General features: G+C 49.6%; 4 protein-coding genes across 4 annotated transcripts; 2 read left to right on the top strand and 2 right to left on the bottom strand.

Moving 5' to 3' along the window:
* Positions 1-176: 176 nt before the first annotated feature.
* On the top strand, positions 177-1,382 carry EI90DRAFT_3066841 (uncharacterized protein). Its single transcript, XM_039060970.1, has 2 exons — positions 177-615; positions 672-1,382. The coding sequence occupies exons 1-2, from the start codon at positions 602-604 to the stop codon at positions 1,300-1,302; spliced, it is 645 nt and encodes a 214-aa protein (XP_038913727.1). The 5' UTR covers positions 177-601; the 3' UTR covers positions 1,303-1,382.
* A 359-nt stretch (positions 1,383-1,741) lies between these two features.
* EI90DRAFT_3066838 (hydroxymethylglutaryl-coenzyme A reductase-domain-containing protein) lies at positions 1,742-6,537 on the top strand (the record flags this gene model as incomplete). Its single annotated transcript, XM_039060969.1, has 7 exons — positions 1,742-2,497; positions 2,568-2,679; positions 2,929-3,383; positions 3,453-3,671; positions 3,738-4,854; positions 4,912-5,764; positions 5,822-6,537. The coding sequence occupies 7 exons, from the start codon at positions 1,742-1,744 to the stop codon at positions 6,222-6,224; spliced, it is 3,915 nt and encodes a 1,304-aa protein (XP_038913726.1). The 3' UTR covers positions 6,225-6,537.
* Positions 6,538-7,683: 1,146 nt separating this feature from the next.
* EI90DRAFT_1678602 (uncharacterized protein) lies at positions 7,684-8,728 on the bottom strand. The gene has a single exon (XM_039052020.1). It carries the CDS (start codon positions 8,528-8,530, stop codon positions 7,925-7,927), a length of 606 nt encoding a protein of 201 aa, XP_038913725.1. The 5' UTR covers positions 8,531-8,728; the 3' UTR covers positions 7,684-7,924.
* Positions 8,729-11,359: 2,631 nt separating this feature from the next.
* EI90DRAFT_3066824 (uncharacterized protein) lies at positions 11,360-15,297 on the bottom strand. Its single transcript, XM_039060968.1, has 10 exons — positions 15,169-15,297; positions 14,053-15,093; positions 13,022-13,983; positions 12,861-12,935; positions 12,509-12,797; positions 12,192-12,424; positions 12,052-12,125; positions 11,857-11,937; positions 11,610-11,787; positions 11,360-11,520 (listed from the first exon to the last, which is right to left on the bottom strand). Exons 1-10 carry the CDS (start codon positions 15,189-15,191, stop codon positions 11,405-11,407), a joined length of 3,072 nt encoding a protein of 1,023 aa, XP_038913724.1. The 5' UTR covers positions 15,192-15,297; the 3' UTR covers positions 11,360-11,404.
* Positions 15,298-23,576: the final 8,279 nt, after the last annotated feature.

Here is a 23,576-nt window from a genome sequence, read left to right as displayed (position 1 = left end):
CCAGAGCGGTGCGGCAACAACGTTAAAATTAGGGCTTCGAACGGTTCGGTTTGAGCCAGAAACCGATCTGTCACTGACAAAATTACCGGTTCCATTTCAAGCATTTTATCGCGCCTTCAAGCCGTATTATTCAAACTGTTGCAAACCACGGTTTGCAGTACGACTTTTAGTTGGAGCACAAGGCAATCGTCAGGTCCGGTTTCTGACCGAAACCGAATTATTAAGAGCCCTAATTGAAATCCGTCTCATTCATCTTAATGCGGGCGCTTATGCCGTACCCGTGTCCAGATGAATTGACGTCGATGGGTTGGTCTTTCAGTGCCGACCTTCCCGAAATTGTGAAGATAATCTAACATTACACAGCGCACATTCGAGCATTCTGGTTGGGGGCCTGTGAGCGGAGCACACCCTTCATGTCCTTGAACGCACTAGGTGACGGAGACCTACATTCAAGTCATTGATGGGATATCGTTGAGCAACAGGTAGGCAGGTGCCCGGGATATGCTGCCGCAGCAGAAGTTTCTTAATGAATCAGCGATGTTTTCTGCGGCGAATACAAGCCGACAGACAGCAGTGCCAGTTGTAGCAGGATTAACACAAGATGGAATGCAGGCACTGTCAAAAGTGGAACAAAGGCTTGTGATATTTAAAGACGGGGGTGCTGAGCTTACCGTCTTTGAAGCATCACATGGGTCTCAAATTCGCAAATTTGAAACAGCGTGGGCGAATGGCGCAGACTCAATGTTCATTGGAAACCATAACCGTGTCTTGAGGACATTGCGCACGCAGATGAAACTTCCCGGGCGGAAGTTGAAATGCCGGTGCCACGAGGAGTGCGAATCTCGGGGGCCTTATTTGCCCCAATGCAGGGGCCCAGCAGTGGGGATATGGAACATTGACCCGGAGGTAATCAAATCGATCGTCCCACGGATCACAACCATGAGGCTAGTGGTGGCAGTGGGTCCAGGAATGGTCTCAGCCGTGATATGCCAGAACTGGCATAAGACATCGGACCAAACGAATATCAATGTTGCGGCGCCGGGAAAAGCCAACCCTGCAGAGCAGTTTTCCCTTCAGCTTCTGTCACAAACCTTCAAAATGAAGCTGATTACCAGCAATGTGGCTGTGGAAGAGCGTGCAATGTCATGGTGGCGTCGTAGATACTCTGAAGGGTCCCTCACACTCAAAGAGAGTGACTTAGGGGTGCTTGCGCCCCCCATGTGTCTTATCATGATCACCAGGGTCAGTCGACTCCGGAACAAACGCGAGAAGCCACGGGGCTCCGAAACTTGCAACAGATGACATCACCGGACATCGGAATTCCGGAACCACGACGTCGGCTACACTTCATCGGACGTTTGGGCTCGCCAGTCACTGACTAGCCACGTGCGGAAAGGTGCGGGGTCGTGCGGGTTAATCGCCGACTCGCGGTTCGGCAATTTCCGGTAGTTATTTTATCATTATATTTATTCCAGACCACTCCCAGGACACTCTCGTGCTTAGCTTCCAGTCTCTACTCGTCCCCGGAAGAGGTGTTCAACACACCCAAAGCATTCATTATTATTTTGTCCACGTACTTTGACGTGTCGTTGCTGCGCATATTACGCAAACATCATTATCCGAAATAGCCAAATCTTTATCGTACCACCACCCCAACTCAACTTATTATCCCGGAACCCCAAGACATCTGCTCGATTCCCCACCCTCTGCCAGCTGCTACCATTACCTTCCGTTATTACAAATGATTTCTGGGCCGACACGTTCCATCCTGCGACTGCTTTCTTCCAGGGCAGCGCGTTTCCCCATCGAAACCATCGTCGTCAGTTTCGTCCTGGTGACCTTGGCCTACTTTCAAATTGTCCACTCCATCAAACACTCTGACTTCCTCTCTGGAGGGCACAATAACCCACTGTCCACATTAAGACCGTCTGTGACACGAAAAATCGGAAACGAGTGGGTTCCCGCTTCCGAAGATACCTGGACTGAGGTCCCCCTTCCACGTAATGCCAAAGTGGATCTCGTCCAGGTCATCTTCAGTTTAGATGAGCCGTACAAATACTTACGGTCGGGTCAATATGCTACATCTTTCCCTTCAACCAACCCGCATACATCCAACATCACTCTCGCATCCAATATTCTCTCGGAACCGATTGAGCGGCTCATAGACTACATTATACACGACTTTAGAGCAAAGGGTGGATTGTCCTACTCCTCGTTATGTTACAGAATTCCGGCGGCATTGCAATGTTTCCTCTCCGTTCACCGGACTCCACGAACGCAGATTCTCACCTTAGCCTTCCCGGTCTCGGGGAGTAACAGATTCATCGATGCTCTGTCCTCCTTCCAACTGCCTTCCAACAATGAGTTAAGGAGCCTTCTCTCTCAAGTCAGTTTTGACATCATAGGTAAGGAGGAGGCGATTGCGGAGATGCCAAGCGGCAAGTGGGTTGCCTACGCAGGTCGTGCAATGATACTCCGCTTTTGGAAACTCACAAAGGTCCGTCGGTGCTTTTCGTTTCCCCTTAAATTCAGCCGAGGCTGATTTGCGTCATATGACTGTCCACCAGAAGGCAGACTCCGCCGACATCTTGATTGTGCTTCTAGGCTACATTCTTATGCATGCCACCTTCGTTAATTTATTCTTGAATGCCCGAAAGCTGGGCTCTAACTTCTGGCTAGGTATGTTATGCGCTCGCATTTCCCCACTCGACATCGAATCCACTTTGTGCTGACTTTCTGGGACTCGTGACCCTTCCCAATCGGCGATCCGAACTGCAAACCATTCTTTCCCCTAATGGTTCCATGGAATCATCACTAAAACCGGTCACAAATGACACTTATGTTTTATCTCCATGTGTGAACAACCCGAAATCGCCGCACACTGCCTTTTTGTGGAAACATCAATTCAATTATTGTTGGCGTTGTCAGCCTCCACGGTCCTCATCTCTGCTGTCTGCGCCTTCATCATCGCCCTCCCCATAGCAAACTACATCAAAATCCCTCTCGACCCCATTGGAATATCAGAGGCGCTGCCTTTCTTGGTCATCACTGTCGGATTTGATAAACCCCTAAGATTAGTGAAAGCAGTCGTGGATCACCCGGGTCTGTTACCTCCAAATCTCCTGAACGGAAACGCTCCACGTACCGGGGGCATGCCTCGAAGGAAAAGCAAGACAGCTAGCGAGATTGTGCTTGAAGCGGTGGATCATGTTGGTCCGTCGATCGTGAGAGACTATGTAGTAGAAATCTTGGTCCTTTTGGTTGGAGTCGGAAGTGGCGTTGGTGGATTGAAGGAGTTTTGTTCTCTGGCCGCGCTGACGATGGGCATTGATTGCTTTGCACTCTTTACGATGTATGTGGGCATTCTTGCTGTCGTCGTTGAGGTGAGATTTCCATCGTGCGTGAATATTGGCGCCCACTTAAGCGCCGCTACTGTTTTTTCTTTCCTTTAGGTTCGTCGGATTAAAGCCATGCGTGCGACGAAGAAGGCTATTGAGAGCTCGAGGTCCTCGAGAGCAAGTTCGCCCATAATTACAACCTCTCCGGTGTCACCCACTGCGCCGTGGCACAAGCGCATGATAGATTCCGTTATTGGCGAGAAAGGGGGTGTAGATGGGTCAAGCGATGGGAATAAGCCTGTGAACCCTGTCGCTCGCCTCAAGTTACTCTTGGTGTGTCAATGCGACTCGGAACCCTGGACGACTCCTTGTTTCTAACTAGAGCTCGTGTGTTCATAGATCGTTTCGTTCTTAACTTTACATATTCTCAACCTTTGCACTACGCTTGCACCGGCAACTGCACTTCACCGCCACTCAGCATTCTCAGCCACATCCACCTCGCCCATCGTCGCTCCTTCCGCCATTTCGGAAATATCCTTACAGATCCAAACACGCATCGATATGTCTTCTCCGGCAGTCGTTTCTGCTCTCTCCGCCATAGCCTCAGCTCACCCGCAGAATGGCGCCCAACCTGTAGTACGCATCTCATCCCCCGTTTTCATTCGTGTGATCCCCAACACCACACACGACCTTGACGAAGATGGTGATGCTTCGAGGAAGGAATCACTTGAAATCCTAGAATCATTCATGACAGAGTGGTCAATGTTCGTTGGGGATCCGGTCGTCTCCAAATGGATCGTTATTGTTTTATTCGTCTCCGTGTTCTTGAATTGGTACCTGCTCAAAGGGCCTGCTGCATCTTTATTCGTCTCCTCTTCCCCACCCGGTGGTGTTACTTTCGCTGATTGCCCCGACGGTGGCCTCGCACTGAAGCGCAAACGAGGATGGAGTAGTGCCCGTGCGTCAGAGTTTGATAATGACGATTTGGGAGATGCACCTCCACTTTCGCTCGGGCCCCCTCGTCCTAAGTCTCATGCTTCCTCATCGAATATTAGGTTAAAGGATTCCAACTGCGTTGCTCTCAGATTCCAACCTGAAGGCGTCGCAGGTTCATCATCATCAGAGAGGTCATCTCCCACCGGCCCCGTTACGCCTGCGAGTGAATCTGAACCTGCTCTTCGAGCTGCCGTAGAGAAGCTTGCTAATGGTCCGAAGCCAATCGCCCCGGAACCTATTCGAATTGTTTCGCTCGACACGAACGGCGTGAATCCAGCCCAGCGATTCGAAGCATTAGTTCAGGAACATGATTCTGACACGCGTGAGACGGATCTTGGTGTAGAACGGAGACCTTACGAAGAATTGTTATCCTTGTTCGAGATGAATCCTTCTAACGTGAAGGAGATGTCGGATGAAGAGGTTATTCTCCTTGGGCAGAAGGGCAAGATACCAGCGTATTCGCTGGAAAAGGTCTTGGGTGATTTTGAGCGTGCCGTTCGTGTTCGTCGTGCTCTTATTTGTGAGTGGTGCATTTATTAAGGCCTCGGTTACCGCTGAAAATCTCGTTGATTTTTAGCCCGAGCTTCGCACACCAAGACTCTGGAACATTCCGATATTCCCATGTCTGATTACGACTATTCTCGAGTGTTCGGAGCATGCTGTGAGAACGTTGTTGGCTATATTCCCATTCCTCTCGGCATTGCGGGTCCACTCATGATCGACGATGAAATGTGTCCCATTCCAATGGCTACTTCGGAAGGCACACTTGTGGCATCGACATCGCGTGGATGCAAAGCCTTGAATGCTGGGGGAGGTGTCACGACTGTCCTCACTCAAGACGGGATGACACGTGGGCCAGCCATCGAATTCCCTTCTATCAAGCGAGCTGCCCAGGCCAAACTATGGATTGATTCGCCAGCCGGGTCTGCTGTTTTACGCGATGTCTTCGATGCGACGTCTCGTTTTGCGAGATTACAAAAGTTGAAGTGTGCGCTTGCTGGGCGGACGCTGTACGTTCGCTTCGCGACGACGACGGGAGATGCTATGGGTATGAACATGATTTCTAAGGGTACTGAGAAGGCACTTGAAGCCATGTCGGAACATTTTCCTGATATGCAAGTACTTGCTCTTTCTGGGAATTATTGCACGGACAAAAAACCAGCTGCGATCAATTGGATCGAAGGCCGAGGAAAGAGCGTGGTTGCGGAGGCGATCGTCTCTGGGAAGGATGTCAAGTCCATTCTCAAGACTACCGTTGCGGACTTGGTCAACCTAAACCTCAAAAAGAACTTGGTGGGGAGTGCTATGGCTGGCTCTATTGGTGGATTTAATGCCCATGCTGCGAATATCTTGACGGCCATATTCCTTGCTACTGGTCAGGATCCAGCGCAGAACGTCGAGAGTTCGAATTGCATTACATTGATGGAAGCGTGAGTGTACCGTTGTTGGTCTGGACCTTAATTCGGTAACTGAGGCTGTTTGATTAGTGTCAATGATGGAAGGGACCTGTTGATGACCTGTTCTATGCCTTCTATCGAAGTTGGGACTGTTGGTGGAGGGACGGTGCTCGCACCCCAAGGAGCCGTTCTTGACGTGCTTGGCATTCGAGGTGCTCATCCCACTTCTCCCGGTCACAATGCTCGTCGATTGGCTCGTATCATCGTCGCTGCTGTCATGGCAGGGGAGCTTTCGCTTTTGAGCGCGTTGGCCGCCGGACACCTCATCAAGGCGCACATGCAACATAATCGGAGTGTTCCTGGGACTCCACTACAATCACGACCGACCACCCCTGCCCCTTTTGCGACCTTAGACAAGATTAATGGGCGGACCACCAGCGAAAACGATGCATCGTCGTCCACACCTGCGCAGAGCGTTATATCAAAAGCATAACCTATCGTGACATTTTTTCGTCGGATCTTTTTGTTGACTTTTGTGGGTTTTTTCTTAATGGCCAGTCCCTCCAGTGTGTGCCCATCAATCCGGCCCATTCACATACATACCAATATCCAACTCGCTCCCCCAACTATTACTATTTAAGCCTGATTCGATTCGTTGGACGTTCACCGGAAGGTGCTGCTTGCTTGTGCATGTCGGATTTCTAATTTTACATCCATTCTCCGGTCCCAAAGGACTTGAGACATTGTAATTTACGAATGACTTAAACAATAATATTCTTGGAATGGAATGATCATGACTATTCTCACTATTTGGTTCGGAAGATATTGCGCGTTAGGGCGGTACTGCGGGAAATGCCTGGCCTTGTGCCTACGGTGCCAGACTATGTGACGGAAAGATGAAAAAACTGACGCACACGGGCGAGGCTCATGGCGAATCGGACGCGATGGGCTCAACCCTCTATCGAGCCATAATGCTGACTTCTACCCGTTCCGCACCCTCTATCTGATATTGCGAGGTCGTGGAGGCTGGAGTCCTGCCTGCGCAAATTGGCGCAATCGTGAGGAATCGGGGGTCGGTGTAGCGAACACGTCGATCATTCCTATTCCGACAAGACGCACATAAGCCTGTTAAGACTGGATGCGAATTATGAGCCCGGAAGTAGGTACTTACCATTGGAGACGGAGGGGGCGACTCGAGGGGGATCTTACACGCACCCCGGAGGGTCTTGGCGAACGATTATGACCTTGACCGATGTGGGCAACTAGTCAAGATCAGAACTCTGACTTCTATGTCGCTAAGCCTGGGTTACCCAGTCTACAACACGCGTCTCAGATCATTCTGCTGCAGTTAGTCATGGGAATTTTGCACACATTCGCCTCGAAATCCTGCGATCGATGGTAGACAACGATAAAGAGAATGATCGGAATGGCGGGCGTTTGTACCCATCTTGCTCATTGTTGTTCTATTGAACAACTGGGACTGAATCCAGACAACAGATAAATGTACACACTTGTCGGAACAACTTGGGCTCCTCAATTTCCCGATCGAACGCCAATCAATCCTGCCCGTTGAATAACGCACCCTAATGATTTTCTGGAAAAATTACCTTCCAATCACAACTAGGGCCCGGCCACGATCCGTATTATTGGTTGGTTGGGCGGTTGAATCACCACGTTTTACAGCCCGTGGCTCTCAGCAGAATTTAGGCCCCTGACTTCGCTGACCAAATAAATGACTTGTGTTCGAAGACGTGTCCACCTTGAGGGTATTTGCGCCATATCCTAGCTGATATGACGCTCTACTCATATGTGTGAACTTTTGGACTGGCTTAACTTTATCCCTGGCCTGAGATCTCCCGGCACCCCGCTCTGACATGATGCCCTCGAAATATGTGGAACTCAAGATGATTGATTCAAAGCCGGTTTGCTACATCTTGCATGGCTTGATGCCACACGATCAAGTGCCATCATTTCTATGAGTTGGCTCTCATTGTCAGACGGTTGCTGATAAGTTCATCCAGAACTTTGGATTAATTATCAACCAATGTAGCTCAACATTGCACTCTGCGCATTCGGCACTTGCAGGAATGCGGCCAAGAATCGGGATATGTTACAAACCCCCACCCCCACCCCCTTCCTAAAGCCCTAATTCCGCCGCTTTGGAAAGCCGGCATCATACGAAAGAATTTGCGTTCAGTAACATGTTAATGAGTATGTGTGTGGATTTCGGTGGTAATCGGAACCAGATGGCGCAAATTGGTGCCATCGTGAGGAATCGGGGGTCGGTGTCATATAAGTTTCTGCTCTTGATGAGGCAGAGCATGATCGATGCATAGCTGCTACTCTGGTGCACAAATCCACGGATCGGGCCCAGTATGAGGCTCGGTAGCTACGCGCATTTGCGCACCATTGATTTTTTACTCCATCAGCAGTCGAAGGATCGACTGAGTAGCAGGGACGGATGATGTAAAGTGAGCCTGCAGGGTAAAACAGAAGGTATGTATTTATTTCGATGAGAACAAGCACAAATTTTTTTTTTTTGCATGTGGATGTGTGCAGCAAAGAAAGGAACGACCAGACCGCAAATAATCGATGGTTCAGGAAATCAGGAAGGAGGATCTCTTCAGCGTGCCCCTTAAAATCGGTCTCTTCAGGAGCTGAGTTTGTTCTCCCAGACGGTTCAGCCCCTGACCAACACCGAACTGGGCAGAATTCGCTGCAAAAGCCGCCACTGGCACTCAGCTCCGCACCGATTCTAGGGTGAACGCCAGTGTGAGGCCCGGTAGCCATGATGTGCATCTCGGGCCCTAGTACTGTATTGATTCTTGGTATTGTGGGGGGGTCAGCTGGGAAGGCAGAGGTAAAGATGTTATGAGGATGAAGAGAGCGCCCATTTTCACTCTCAGTATAGCTACGCCGAATAAGTGGAAGGCATGGAAGACTGATTGTTGAGACCTTCGGGCCCCGTATATCTCCTACAGATCAGGAGCATGAACTTCAACAACATATAGCAAATTTAGGGTGAGAGTCTACCGGAGACCCAGCAATACTGATGGTCGCTGAAGCAGTTGCACTAAAGGCAGGCTGTGATGTTTCCGAATTATATCACCTACTGTACAATGCAAATGCCGAAAACGAACATAGTACCCATGATACGGGCTGGAGGACTCTTTCCGGTAGAACAAGCGCTAATGCACTATTGCGTCACCAAGGACTGCTTAAAGGATGAAAGGGGTGTGACGATGGTGACCCCTTATGTAGATGGGTTGAAGAACGGATGAGGAACACGAACACGCTCTTCATCCAGAAATCTACTGCTCACCCCAAGAAACCAACTGGATGGTGGAAAGCCCACGCAATAAAAAGGTTGGATCATGGTATGGGGCGACATTGTAGATAGAAGGACAAGATATAAACCATGGAAGCTATTATCATGCTGGCTGGAGTGCCTACATAGCATTTTCCGGTGGATGTTGTCGGTTAGATGACCATGTCATAACTCACGAGCCAAGGAGAGAGCAGATGTTTCAAATAAGCGCGTTAGTTGATAACAAGGAAGAATGTGAGTGTCGATGAATGCAAATGCAAATGGCTCGCACTACAGGATGAGCAAGCAATTCCATCCACAGTGGAACAACGTTTCAAAATCTGAAACGTGTGAGGCTGCTTCTCTATCTCCCTCATGCTAATGTTAAACCCAATGCCGAATGTGGGGCAGCAGCGTGCCAGTGTGGCGCGTCTTTTCCTGGAATGAAACCAAAGATGTTGTGAGGCCAACATCTTACGCTTTTCGAAGGAAGAAGAGTCAACTGTGGTCATCGCCCTTATGACAACAGCGACCTTACTTGTCAATCAAAAATTCAGCGGCAGCTCATGGTGTCGGTCCGAAGGAGAACGATGACCAGGGGTACTTATTGCAATGCCAAACGAAGTGAGTCTCTCGTGTGATGTTCAAGACTTTAGAATCAGATCCGTCTGGGCACCCAGTGCGTTCAGAGCCAGTCCACACGTATTATGCCGTCATGTCAGGCCTAAGTTCGGCACAGTCAAGTTGTCATTGAGAAAGCGACCTCAAGCCAAGATGTGCATTTGCACGCGTGCAATTCCTAAGATTGTGTAGATGCATCTCACTTCGTTGAGCTTGAAAAGCCCTATTTTATCGCAGTCTTGACAGCCATATATTCGTGACGAGTCGACATTTTACATCATCCGGCCCCTTCGAACTGCCCCGACCTCCGCAGTAAATGACCCAACGGGTAGAACAAAATTGTCTTATCTCTGCTATCACCCCGTAGTAGAATGAAAGCCACCATGCCAACACCAGGGCCACGCATCATGCCCAGAGCGAAGAACATGAACATGAACACATGAAGCAGACTTGATTAGGAGACTGGATTCATTAACTCGGTCATGTTGACGTCCCAACAACCTGCTTGAGAATGGGCGGGGGTAGTTCCTGAGCAGGAAGCCAAAACAGCGGACAGGATACGTGGGGTCAGGTTGGGATTAGTGAATGCCCTTCGGCCAACTCCGTGCAAGGGCCCACAACGACAAGAGGTTTTGGTGGGGTTTTGAGGACGGTTTTGCCACAAACATTATCAACGTACCTTCTACAATTCCTCGTCTTCTCAACGTCGTCACATTTGTGTGTAACTTCCTCTGCGTTCTTTCTGGCTCAGGGACATGGGCAACTTTCCTTTCCTATCCCTATCCTGACTGTTGAGGTCTTGAAACTTTCGGCGAAATCACGCTGTAATGCGGCGAGGGCTTAATTTGTCGCTCCCGCGGACGTGAAAATAAAGCACTCTGTTCGAACCCTAAGTTTCCCGATCGAACCCCCCCTCCCCCCATGGATACCTGCCTAGTGACGTTTGGGGAGCCCTTGAGAAAATGCTCTGGCTACAGGCTGATCCAATCTCAAAGAGGGCATGCAGCACTGAATCCTTTTTATTGCATGGTTCATTGAACACTTGAACCACTTACGTTATTCACCTGTGGCCTTCAGCTGAATCTAAGCCCTAAATCCCTCCTTCGCTTACCAAATGAATGACTCGGGTTCTGAAACGTGTCCGGCCACCTCGAGGATAGCTAGGCCATATGACGCTGACGCTCTCTCGGATCCATTTAGTTCTAATCCTGGATTGAGGTCTTCCGTGCAGCACCCCCTTTACTGCCCTCTTGATGCTCTGAATGCGTGAAATACAACTGATTGAAAACGCCAGATCGCATGACCTGGCGCCACACGGTACTAGTACTGAAGACGCTCCAGCGCCACTATTCCCACAAGTTTTTTTTATCTGACGGCTACTAGACACCTAAAGGTTCGTCATAAGACGGGACCGGATATCATCGCGCACCGGAATCTCAAGTTAAGGCTCACAACAAGGATTACGCTCTAATTTTTAGCGCATTTGGATCACATGAAACAGTTTCCGTTAATGCCGGGTGCTTACGGAAGGAAATAATACTCCTATGACGATTACACATGAGAAGAGTGGAGCACCCTCGGGGAGGTTGGGTAAGCCGACATAATCGGATTTAACACCCCTGACGGTAAATTCAGCACTTAGAATGCTCGCACAGGCAAAAAAACATCTTCCAATTGACCAAAAAAAAAACCCAAACTAACTCCAGATAACTTTAAAAAAAAAAAAAACAACTTTCAGCAGTAAATCACGTCATCATAACCGCCGAAGTCCTCGACCGACGACTCTTCGATCGATTTTGCGATCCTGACCGTTCGACCCCATACGTCCGTTGTAAATTTCGAATCGTCGTCACGATCTCAGCTAAAGAAAATAAGAATCCCATCGTAGCCCAACAACGTCAATCACACATATTAACGTTACGTTCCAACAACTTTTGGTTCGTAGCTTACCAGCAAGCTGTGCATTCTCAGCTTCCAGATCGTATCTCTTATCCCCAGTCTCACGCCGGACGATAAGCTTCACCGAAGCGGAGCCTTTCTTTGACATTGTGCATTTGACGACTGCCCCAATGTGGTACGAAGATGTCTTCAGACTATCAAGCAAGGCCCTCGTGGCGGACGGCATTATCTGGAATGTAGTGAAAAAAAATACAAAGTTGTTAGGAGAATGTCCAGGCAACTTGATGGATTGGCTTACGTGGATGTAATCTCCATCAATAGCCAGCACCCTCTCATGAGACCCGAACATCCGGGGTATCTTACGATAAATTGTATATTTCTGAACACAAACAGAAACGAAAGGAGCGTCAGTACCAGCATTGCGAAAAGAAAAAAAAAGGGTTCATGATCGGCCTGGTTGTATGATCCGTCTCGCGCTCAATAGGATTCTCACCTTATAGACCGAAGCGAAATCGGCCACATCAGGTAGCAAGTCGGCATGATGCTTATTCTTATCAAATATCGACGCTTCAATCCAACTTCATCAGTCCTTCCCCAAGCAAAAAAAGAGAAAAAAAAAAGACCACTACTCACCATTAGGATCCGTCGCTCGTCCAGGTTGTCTCCCTAATCCAGGACCTAACGTTTCCAACAAAGCCCTCTTCATGATACACAACTTATCCCTCCTCTCCAAACTAGCCACCGTTCTGTCAAGTGGGAGTAAAATACTCAAATCCTCAAGAAGGAGCGCGTAGTCTTTTGGATTAGTAATTTTTTTCTTTTTACACACGAGATCCAGGACGTCGGCCAGGTAGGTATCCGTTGTGCTGCGTGTGTGTGTGTGAAAGAGAGAGTGTGTGTGTATGTAGAAATAAGCGAATGTGAAGGAGAAGGGAACGGAAAACACATACACATGTATCGTAGTGGAATAATACGCCGCATCCGCCGTCTCAGCCACTCTCACCTTTAAAAACACTGGTGCTCCACTCTTCTCATGTGTAATCGTCGTAGGAGCGTTCCCTCCCGTAAGTGCAGAGGACGTGATCGCATCTGGCGTTAACCCAGCTTGAGATTTGGTCAAGGCTGATTGCGATGGTGGTCCTTGTCCCGAGGTAGTGGAATCCGATTTGGCGCGAGTCGTGATGACGAGTCTGGACGGACGACGAACGATCTTGGAGTCCGATTCAAGATTTTCTTTTACTGTTTGGAGGTAAAAGTTTATTGTGATTTTTCGTCGTATGGTTTCGAGTATTTTGGACTTGCCTTGTGAAGGAGTAGCTTCCACCACAGCAAGTGGATGCCTATACCACCTCGAAATCGAACTTGTCCTCACAAGAACTTTGTCGCCAAACACACAAAAAAAAAAGTAGTAGTAAATATCTCATCTCCCCAAAACCCCACGACCAGGAAGAAACTCGACCTACCAGGAAAATCATCATCCACATCTCCGTCATCCTCCACAATCCTTAAACACCACGCACTAGCACTCGACTTCACTTTCCTCTCCTCTTCATCCCATTTCTTCGCACCTTCGTCCAATCTAGGCTCACACCCTTCCTCCCAATAACTCCACAACGCAAACCCAATCACTTCCTCCACACATGCGTCCATTCGCACTTTAAGCGATTTCGGTGTCCTTCTGTACTTGCAACTTTCGGCGTTACCAGTTTTGGGAGAGACGACATGATAGTAAATTTCCATTTGGTAAGAATTGGAGTTACTGTTGGTAGTGGTGCCTGTGCCACTGCCGCGTCCAGCGATGGCAGCATAAAAATGAGTGAACGGGTTGTCTTCTTTTCCCGTGGCATTATTACCTCCCGCAGAGAGGGACGCCAGTTTCTGAGAAAGGGCAGAGATGACTTGAGGTTGCTTGGACGAGGCGGAGGCCGGGGAATTGGAGGTGTTTGAAGAAGGAACCATGCGAGGTGGGAGTGGTTTCTTCCGAAATGTAGGGATAGAAATCTTGGGGGTTAAATGACGAGGTGTACCGCCATGGGATGTCGATCGAGATACAGGCAAATGCTGACGTGCAGACGGATTCGTAGCATTAGGTGCATTCGATGAGTCTAAAGGTAGTGGTTTATCTTTATCCTTGTCGGGGGTGGTAAATGGTTTTAAAGGTCGGCGTTGACGGACTTGAGTCGGGTCTTCAATGGGCGGCGGAAGTAAAGGCGCCCCGAATCTTGCGGGGTGTGGTGCGGCGGACGATTCAGCGACAGGACTTCGTCTCACACGGTCCCGTTCGTTATGAGTCATTTGTAAGGAAGAATTATACCCTGCTGATCCAGAAATTTGGGACACGGATAAATCAAGTTGACCAGAGAGAACGGATAATTCGTCCGAGTTGTTAGACGCGATCATTGATATTCGACGTTGTGGGTAACCCCTGTATATGTGTATGCGTCATACGTTGTAGGGACCGTCATAAGAATGAGTGGGGGCAATTTCGACTCACGGTGCAAGGAATTCCGCCCCTTCAAATTCTTCGTCTCTAGCATCATCTGCTTCCTCACCATGGTCCTCACCCTCCACGGACGATTCCCCCGAACTCGTCGATACGGATCCACTCATGCTTCCACTCCCACTCCCACTTCCACTTGCGGTTCGGTCACTCTCCGTATCACTCAAATCAGCAAAAGTCAGCGGTTTCGGAGGGACATTCGATGGATGCGGAGCGATTTGACCCGCAGGTGGGGGAAAATCACCACTCTCGGCGGCAACAGGATCATTACCAGGGAATCGAGCGCGCATTCTCATCCTCCTGCGAAACTCCATTTCTGCATTCCGAGCGAGTTTGGGGGCAACAATTGGTGGCAAGGAAGTGTCCGGTTGTATGACTTGTGGAGAAGGTGATGACGCGGCGTTGGTGTTGGTGGTAGAAGTTGGGGTAGGTGCGGTGATCGTAGATCCGCCTGAGCTGCGACGGCGTGAGATCTCTTGGGAATCCTCCGTTTGAACGCGTGCTAATTCGGCAGACGTAGGTGTGGTGGGGGCAATGTTGAGTGGAATAGGCGTAGGTAGTGTATCCACTTCATCAGTGTCCACTTTTAATTTAAGGCGTGATTCCGTCACAGGTGCAGCAATGAATGGTGAAGCTCTAGAGGCTGTCAGCCGACGACCAGATACACGCATTCCAGCCCCAATTCCACCTCGGTTGGGAGGCATAATAGTTTGAGTGTATCTTAATCCTGTTGCTCCAGGGAACTTTCCTTCCTCTGGGGCAGGGCCAGTAACGCGCGTGTCATCGTCAAGAATGGGTGTTCCTCCCACCGTCACACTCCGATTTCGTCTGAAGGGCTTAAATGGAGCATCAGAAGGAGGGGAATGCTCAGGAGAAGGAGGTCTGTTGATCTCAGGCCATAATTCAGGGTCTGCGAGTCCAGCTGCGCGAATATGCGGATTGGATGCATAGGATGGATCAAGAGAAATAATGGACTCCTTATGGGAGTCTTCGACGTGACGAAGATATGCGAGACGGAAGGCGTGCTTGAGGTAGCTGACGCACAAGGTCGACCAGAAAGGTCAATGCCATCGGGTCAGCTGGCATTGCTTCGGAAGATATGTCACTCACTCTGTATCGGAAATGAGGCTCATCCCTCCACCAGGCTGTCTAGAGAGATCTAGAACAGCTACTTATATTAGTGATGGTTGAGTAATCATAAAATCCCGCAACGGAACGACGTCAGCGAGTCAGTGGCTGTGCATCAGTCAGGTGGTGACTAATGCTAATTCAGTAAGCCTATCACAGCCACAGCAATGGCGCGATCGCGAGTCATTTTAAAATATCACGCAAGTATATATCGTTAATCCCAGTATTCCTCACTCCCCATAAAAGAAGACGCCATATTTCGTCTTCCTACTTCCCCTCACTACCTTTCTCCTTCCAGTATATCCTCTTAGATATAATATCTTTTTCATCATGGTCTCCGGTCTACAGCCTGATACTCCAACCTCGACGCCATCCGATACAGTCTCTGTTGTATCTGCTGAGGATCGTCTGTATCCACCTCTCCTACCCCAGACGGATCATTCCTAATGCTTTTTTTATCTCCAATAATAGACTTCGATGCCTCGACAGCTGGATTCGCCACTCGTGCAATCCATGTAGGCTCCGAACCTAGTGGCGAGACTGGTGCTGTCATCCCTGCCATCTCTCTCAGCACCACATACAGACAAGATGCCATAGGCGTTCACAAGGTATATCCTGTTCTTAATTCTTTTCATCTTTACTCTTCACTCATCGGACTTCTTACCGATCCTTCGGAAACATAACCCCCTTGCCTTCCCATATTTGGCCATCGGGGCATCCAGGGATTCGAATACACTCGCTCCGACAACCCAAATCGCCGTAGCTTCGAAGCTCAACTAGCTTCGATCGAAGCAGGTGGTCATACGGCCATAGCAGTGGCTTCTGGGTCCAGTGCCACTGCACTGCTTGTGACAGCTGCAGGTCCCAACTCCCACATTCTATCCGTCAACGATGTCTATGGCGGTACTGCCCGGTATTTCACCCGGGTCGCAAATGTCATTCAAAACCTCGCTACCACTTTCATCGACCTCGAATCAGCTCGTGATGACGAAGTATATGACGCCATTCAAGATAATACAAAGCTAATTTGGGTTGAAAGCCCAACTAATCCCACGCTTCGCATTATTGACATACCCCGAATCGTTCGCATCGCTAATTCTCATCCTTCTCGTCCACTCGTCATAGTAGATAATACCTTCCTCTCTCCTTTCTACTCTTCCCCTTTCCTTCTCGGCGCAGACGTCGTCTTACACTCGGTCACGAAATACGTCAATGGTCATTCAGATGTCCTCATGGGAGCAGTCGTTCTCCCTCTTCCACACACATCTACCGAATACCCTAATCCTAAACCACTCGCAGCCACATTGGAATCTAAACTTCGCTTCCTTCAAAATGCTATCGGAGCTGTGCCAAGCGCCTACGACAGTTGGCTCGCACAACGTGGAGTCAAAACACTTGCCCTTCGAATGAAAGCCCACGGTGAGAACGCCTTAGCTGTTGCACGTTGGCTTTCAACCCGAGGAAAGGAATTAGGACTTGTAGACTGGGTCATCTATCCGGGATTAAAATCTACGGCATCCCGGCGAGTCGAAGATAACGAACGAGTGTACAAACTCGTTCGTGACACGCTTCTCTCACCTCACGCGCGTAAATGGATCGAAGGCGGAACGTGGTCTGGCCGTGATGATGGGCTGGAAGGGATTCCATTCAGTGGAATGGTCTCATTCAAGATCGCCTGCGCTCCTTCATCTATCCTTTCTCCCGCCGAAGTTTCTGAACCTACCTCAACTGCATCCCGCTTCCTCACGTCCACTCACCTCTTCTCGCTGGCCGAGTCATTGGGCGGAGTCGAATCGCTTGCTGAACTCCCAGCTTTGATGACTCATGCGGGTATACCCGTTGAGACGAGGGAGAAATTGGGCATTAGTTCAGGGCTCATCAGATTGAGCATAGGCGTTGAAGACAAGGAGGACTTGTTGGTTGATTTGGAGAGGGCTTTGAGGTGGGCCGTGAAAGGGGAGGTGTGGGATGTTAAGAGGGATGTTGAATTGGGATTGGGTGTAGCCGAGGGAGTGACCAAGGTTTTGGCTGTTGACTCTGAGGACTCGTCTAGAATCGAGGTGCACGATGTTGTGCCTGTTCAAGTTCACGCTTGATGCGAGCATGGTTTGTGGCTACATGAAGATGAAAACGCTGTAGCTTTTGCTTCTTGGCGACTTGTGACTTGGTTTCTTTTGTAATTTGTCGGTCGTCATATATAGAGCAAGCTTCTTTACACATCAGGCAGCTCGACTTGTGCTTCTTGATTTGTGCAAGTACCTAATATCCTACAGAGAAATACGTGTGATAATTCCGGCCAACGTTCTGTACGGATGGCTGTAGCATGATAGCTGACTTACGACAGGGGCCTAGAAACAGAGATCGCGATGAAGATCCATAGCTTGCAATGAGCGTATGATATAAATTCATGCCGGTCGCTCGGTGGTGATGATAAGGTGATGTTGTGACCCACTCCCTATGTGACTCCACATAGGTTTTGAGTTCTAGTCTAGGTTTAATTCAGGGCAGCTTAGTCTGAGTGCGTGGTTCGGGTTGAATGAGGTGGCCGTAAGATAAATATGATGATGGATTCAAAAGGATCGTACAAAGCACCAGAATTGGTGACCCATCCGGTGGGGGATATCAGACACCGGATTGGACTGGCGTCCAGAAGTCCTTTTTCAGGTTGCGAAGGAGTTCCCTGATCCGTTTCCGGAGAGTTCAAAAGCTTTAGGTGATGCATGACAATAGCAACAATGATTTATATATAAAAAAGGCAAGACGTGTTTGTCAGAGCACAGCCTAGGGTGGTTCTATAGTGTTCTATGTGGGAGCAACCAATTTGGTTAGTGTTGGAGAATACTGTACTGGCATGACCAACAACCGCATGGTTTTGGAGCGTGACAGAAATTTACGTCGGACATTCAACCGGAAAGCCTGAGTGATGCGTGACAGCCAACCAGTTGAGCCTGGAACAGCGTGACAAGAGCCGGAAATACCTGAGTGCCAACGGGTCTATAGTCTTATATCCGAGTAAATTTGAATGAGTACGGCTGCTCGGATTACTGTGGCAGCTAGGAACTGTCAGGGACGGCTTGAGGAAGGCAGGGGTAGCGGCATAGCGCTCGGCGCTAGCGGCCCGGACGGCAGTGGGGCGGTGAGACCGTATAGTGGGCAGCCCTCACTCGGGCTTATGTCCCTGTGTGGCTTCTTGGGCTGAAGCGGGAAATGTATTGTTATTAGGGTGGGAAGCTAGACTAAACTAGGGTACTTGTCAGGGCGTGGGAAAACGTCACCGTGACTCGCCGTCGGCGACTGTTAAGGTCTGCTGCTTCGGCATAACAGCCTGTCGAGGGCGGGGATGACAATCGCGGCGGGAGGGGTTTCGGCTTCAACGACTCGTTCGTGAGCATTGCGCCTCGTACTTGATGCGGCCCCGATATTTCAGGAGGCAGGAGGTGCAACTGGGTCAGACAGAGAGTGCAGGGGGTAACCCTAGTTGATTTTCGAACTACAGTACGAGGTAGTGTACAACCGGTATTTAAGTATAATGGAATGAATGGAATTAAGTCGCCAGATCTCACGGAGATTGCGGGCGGGGTTAAGAAGAAATGAAAACAAACAAAGAGTGTGGGAGAAGGATGGCCGTGTACGGCCGTCAAGAAAAACAAGCGTGATAAAGAAAGACTCGTAGGCCCGTGACGGGCCATGGAAACAGGTAGTGGTGATGGGGAAGGGTGACGGGCTTGTTCAGGTGGCATCGGGCGGGCAGCGGGGTTGACGGGGTTGAAGCAGGGGAGGGAGAATGTGTGTGGGGAGTGATCACCTGACCGTGGGAATTGCCGGGTCATGACAGTACAGTCAACTCCCTCATAACACATACCCATCGGGAGAGGCCACAATGTATGGGTTATGAGAGAGTATGGGTTGTGTGAGAGATGTGCGACTGGCAAGACAAAAAAGTTTCAGTGTGTCTATAGCTTCTATGGATATTAGGGTAGTATGTATGAGGAAAGTAGTCTGTCAAGTGAGTGTCCTTCATGCTTTGCATCTCCATGGCTCATGCCCACTGTCCCAAAGATGCAAGCAAGAAAGGCCGGGTCATTAATTGTCTTTGTGCATTTGCGCAGTCTCAACTGCCTGGAGTGCCTCACAACAAGTAACAGCCGGTCTGTCAGAGTCAGGCATGCCTGAACTGTCTGCATTGATGCAGTCTCAAGTTCTCCTATAACATGCTCCTCATTAACCAGATTTCCAGTATTATCCAACCATTCTTCATCAACCTCTGAAATTGGCTGTAGTGCCTGTAAGTCGGCCTCAAGCTTCCATTTCTGGTCTGAAGTCTCATCTTCAACCCCCTTTTGAGAACGTCAACTTGTTTCATCACAACATGGGAGGGAATGAGTTCAGTGTTGGCAGTCAGGGATTAACACTCAGCATTACCCAACTCAAGGTATGTGTCAGAACCGTGCGAATCTTCGCCGAGGGTAGCCGTAGGCGACCGAGCGTTGCCCGCTAGTGGAATAGGCGTCCTACACACGACCGAGCTTTAGCGAGGAATAAACCCCACCGATCTCGAGGCCGAGGCTACTTAGGCGAGAGAGCCGGGATTTCGGCTTCAACGACTCGAGGAGGAGCGTTGCGCCTCGTTCTCGATGCGGTCCCGATACTTCAGAAAGTCAGAGGTCTCACGGGGGACAGAGGTAAGCCTAGGGGGTGAATTCTAGTTGATTTCGAACTACAGTACAGGCATTAGTTACAAGCCGTATATAAGCGCTAGGGAACTGAATGAGGAATAAGTCGCCAGATCTCGCGGAGATTGCGGGTGGAGAAAAGAAGCAGGAAAACAAACAAAGAGCACGTGCTCAAGACAACGAAGGTCAAGCGTGACCTTCGCCGCGAGATAACAAGGTGCGGCGAAACATGGACAACGGGTCGCGGCGCTCTGCGCCGCTAGGTCGTTCAACGACAAAGAGGGAAGGTGGTGTGGAGAAGTGGCGGGAAGTGGTTAGACGGCGACGGGCGGCGAGCGGAGTGTGCGGGGAGTGTTCGGGCGTGGGAGAAGGTCAGGGAGGAGGTCGTCTGGCCCCGGGGAACGCCGGGTCGTGACAGTATGGGTTATTGTACTTGAAGATAGCTATGGGGTATGGGGTATGGGGTATATACTTGAACTTACTGTAAACCAACTTGGGAAATTCAAAAATCTATGGGTTAGAAGAGAGTATGGGTTATGCAGGGTATGTGTTATGAGGGAGTCGACTGTACTTGCCTGAAGTGGGAAATGAGAAGAAGGTTACTTCTTTGGTCCTGCTTCGGCTTAGTTTATATACATGTGTGAATGGGTCACATGGAGGTGCCATGTCACCCTCGGATGAAGCCAGGTTACTGTGGGTGGCTCCATGGTTGATCCCGAGTGTTGGAGGGGAAATACAAGTAGGAGTGTCCGGCGTGTCCGGCGTTGCAGTGCCCCTATGGGGTGCTCAGCGTCGGACGTGTCCATGCTACAAGTGTAGGAAAGAAAGAGAGGTCATCTGTATAAAGATAGAAAAAGAGAAGAAGGAAAGAAGAGAGAATGAGAGGATGAGGCAAAAGGAAAGGAGGTGGCAGCGGCAGCAGTGTGCCCTGACAGGAATGTAGCTCGTAAGGATGCAGTGAGCTGCTCCGAAGTGAAGACTGGTCGGAAGTTCTGCAGATTGACATGAGCATAGTCCATATCCCCTTCTTTGGGATAGATGTCCCAGTGTCTAGTCAATGCACCTGGTTTTACTCCGAGTCTTCCGGGACAGAATTGGACAGTCATGTGGAACTGGGAGAGGAACTTGTCAGGGCACACCCGCCCGACCTGCCTCCACCTGGGCCCACCTCACCTGGTACCCCTTCTCTCACCCTGCACCCTTCCTTCATATCCCTTCCTGCTCTATCTGTTACAAAAATGGGGCTGGAAGCGCCCATTTTTGTCCATTCTGGTGCAGGAATAGGGAAGGGGGTTGGACATAATGGTTTACAGGTGGTTTCACAGATCGTTTGACATGTGGTGTAACAGATGTTAGCACAGCGGGTTTTTGGTTAATTGTTGATTGGTTAAACTTAATTACTATACAAATCATGTGATACAGAACCCATAAGAGTCTAAAATGGGAAATTCCCATTTCCATAACACTATCCCTCTTCCACTTCTATTTCTATTTCTATTTCTATTTTTATTTCACACAGATGACCTTTCCCTTATATCTATGTATTACTGACCTGCCTGCGACGTGCACACGACATGCCTAGCCCTGGATGACCCTGGATGGCTCTAGGGCGCAACCTAGTGCGCGCGCATGCAGCATACGCCCTCAGGATCCCCCACAGGGACACCTGGGTGACCGTGGCTGTATGTGGGGTGACATGGAAGACCTCATGTGACCCAAGCCACATGTATATAAACACACCTGGGGGTGGGAACCGAAGAAGTAACCTTCTTCTCAACATTCCCACTTCAGGTAAGTAGCATAGTTTCCCTTTTTAATAATAACTCAACATTCCCACTTCAGTCTAAGTGGCCAGGGATCGCTGTCCCGCATCGGGCCTGCCAGTACACATGCCCGATCTACCCCCCATGAGGTCCTTAGCACCAGACGCTACGCCCGGACTGCCTTGACCCCGGACACGTCCCTGACAGAACTCTGACCAGCAAGCTTGCCACTGGGTCAAGAGTTTGGTGGTGGAGAAATACTCGAGGTTTTTGTGGTTGGTGATGACATTGATTGGAGTTCCTGAACCTTCAAGGTAGTGATGTGTCATGACCTGGCAATTCCCACGGTCGGGTGATCACTCCCCCACACCTTCTTCCCCCTCTGCTTCGACCCCATCAACTCTGCTGCCTGCCTGATGCTGCCTGAACAAGCCCGTCACCCTTCCCCATCACTGCTACCTGTTTCCACGGCCCGTCACGGGCCTATGAGTCATTCCTTATCACGCTTGTTTTTCTTGATGGCCGTACATGGCCATCCTCCCACACTCTTTGTTTGTTTTCGTTCCATCTTAAGCCCACCCACAATCTCCGTGAGATCTGGCAACTCATTTCTATTCATTCTGTCACACTTAAATACCAGTTGTATACTACCTCGTACTTTAGTTCGAAAATCAACTAGGGTTACCCCCTGCACTCTCTGTCTGACTCAGTCGCACCTTCTGCCTTCTGAAATATCGGGGCTGCATCAAGTACGAGGCACAATGCTCATGAATGAGTTGTTGAAGCCGAAACCCTGTTTCGCCATGATTGTCATCCCCACCCTTAACAGGCTGTTATGCCAGAGCAGCGGACCTTAACAGTCACCGACAGCAAGTCATGGTAATGTTTTCCCATGCCCTGACATGATGCCATGATCGGAATGCATTGTGAATGGTGAGCAGTTCCTTATCATGGGTGTTGTAATTGAGCTCTGGCGCCGAGAGTGTTCTAGAGTGGAAAGTGATGGGGTGAATCTCTCCATCATCGCAACGGATGGACAGGATTCCAGAGATTGCATAATCAGAGGTGTCGGTTTCTACAATGAGGGGGGCATTGGGTACCCAATGTGTCAGGATAGGAGCGGAAGTGAAGGCTTCTTTCAAGGTGTTGAAAGCAGAGTGACAGTCATCAGAGAATAACCAGGGGGCTCCTTTACATGTAAGGCATGTCAAGGGGACCACAATGTCGGAGTATTGGTGGATGAAACGCCGATAGAAGTTAGCAAAGCCAAGGAAGGACTGGACATCCTTGACTTTATGGGGCTTGGGCCAATCTTGGACAGCTTTAACCTTCTTGATGGACATGGTGAGTCTGGAGGGAGAAAGGCAGTATCTGAGATATTCCGTAGTGTCTGTATGAAATTCACATTTCTTTGGATTGGCATATAGGCCGTGTTTGCAGAGTCTCCTAAGAACCTCTTGGACATGCTCCTGATGTGAAGCCATGTCTTCTGAGTAGGTAAGGATGTCATCTAGGTAGATTACCACAGAAACGTCCAGGAGGTCGGCAAAGATCGTGTTGACGAATCACTGGAAGGCCACAGGTGCATTCGTGAGACCAAATGGCATGATGAGCCACTTGTAAGAACCATAGTGCATGTGGAAGGAAGTCTTCCATTCATCACCTGCTGCAATGTGAACCAGGTGGTATGCATGCTGGAGGTCAAGTCTGGTATAGACTGTGGCATGGCTAGGAGGTCTGAAATGCAGGGGATGGGTAGCAATCCTTTTTGGTGATCTTGTTCAGCCCTCGGAAGTCAATGCAAAGATGGAGGGATCTGTCCTTCTTGCAGACGAAGAGGACTGGTGCTGTTAGAAACGGGGCTGATACAGACGACTCCGGAGTGGAATCGGAGACTTAGCATGGAGGGACCTTGGCCTCAGCGACTCAAGCAGAGCGCTGTGCCATTGCTGTT

Source organism: Cantharellus anzutake (genome assembly GCF_015039405.1).
Source record: "Cantharellus anzutake strain C23 chromosome Unknown EI90scaffold_39, whole genome shotgun sequence".
Taxonomy (NCBI): domain Eukaryota; kingdom Fungi; phylum Basidiomycota; class Agaricomycetes; order Cantharellales; family Hydnaceae; genus Cantharellus; species Cantharellus anzutake.
The sequence above is the reverse complement of the archived record's forward strand: the minus strand, read 5'-3'. Positions and strand labels throughout refer to the sequence as shown.

What these genes read in the sequence shown, in the direction of transcription:
- EI90DRAFT_1678602 (XM_039052020.1), bottom strand. Translation starts at nt 8,530, where the DNA reads ATGCACATCATGGCTACCGGGCCTCACACTGGCGTTCACCCTAGAATC.
- EI90DRAFT_3066824 (XM_039060968.1), bottom strand. Translation starts at nt 15,191, where the DNA reads ATGAGCCTCATTTCCGATACAGA. An exon ending in AGCCTCATTTCCGATACAGA is followed by an intron (nt 15,094 to 15,168) that starts GTGAGTGACATA and finishes CTTGTGCGTCAG; the next exon opens with CTACCTCAAGCACGCCTTCC. An exon ending in GGAAGCTACTCCTTCACAAG is followed by an intron (nt 12,798 to 12,860) that starts GCAAGTCCAAAA and finishes ACCTCCAAACAG; the next exon opens with TAAAAGAAAATCTTGAATCG.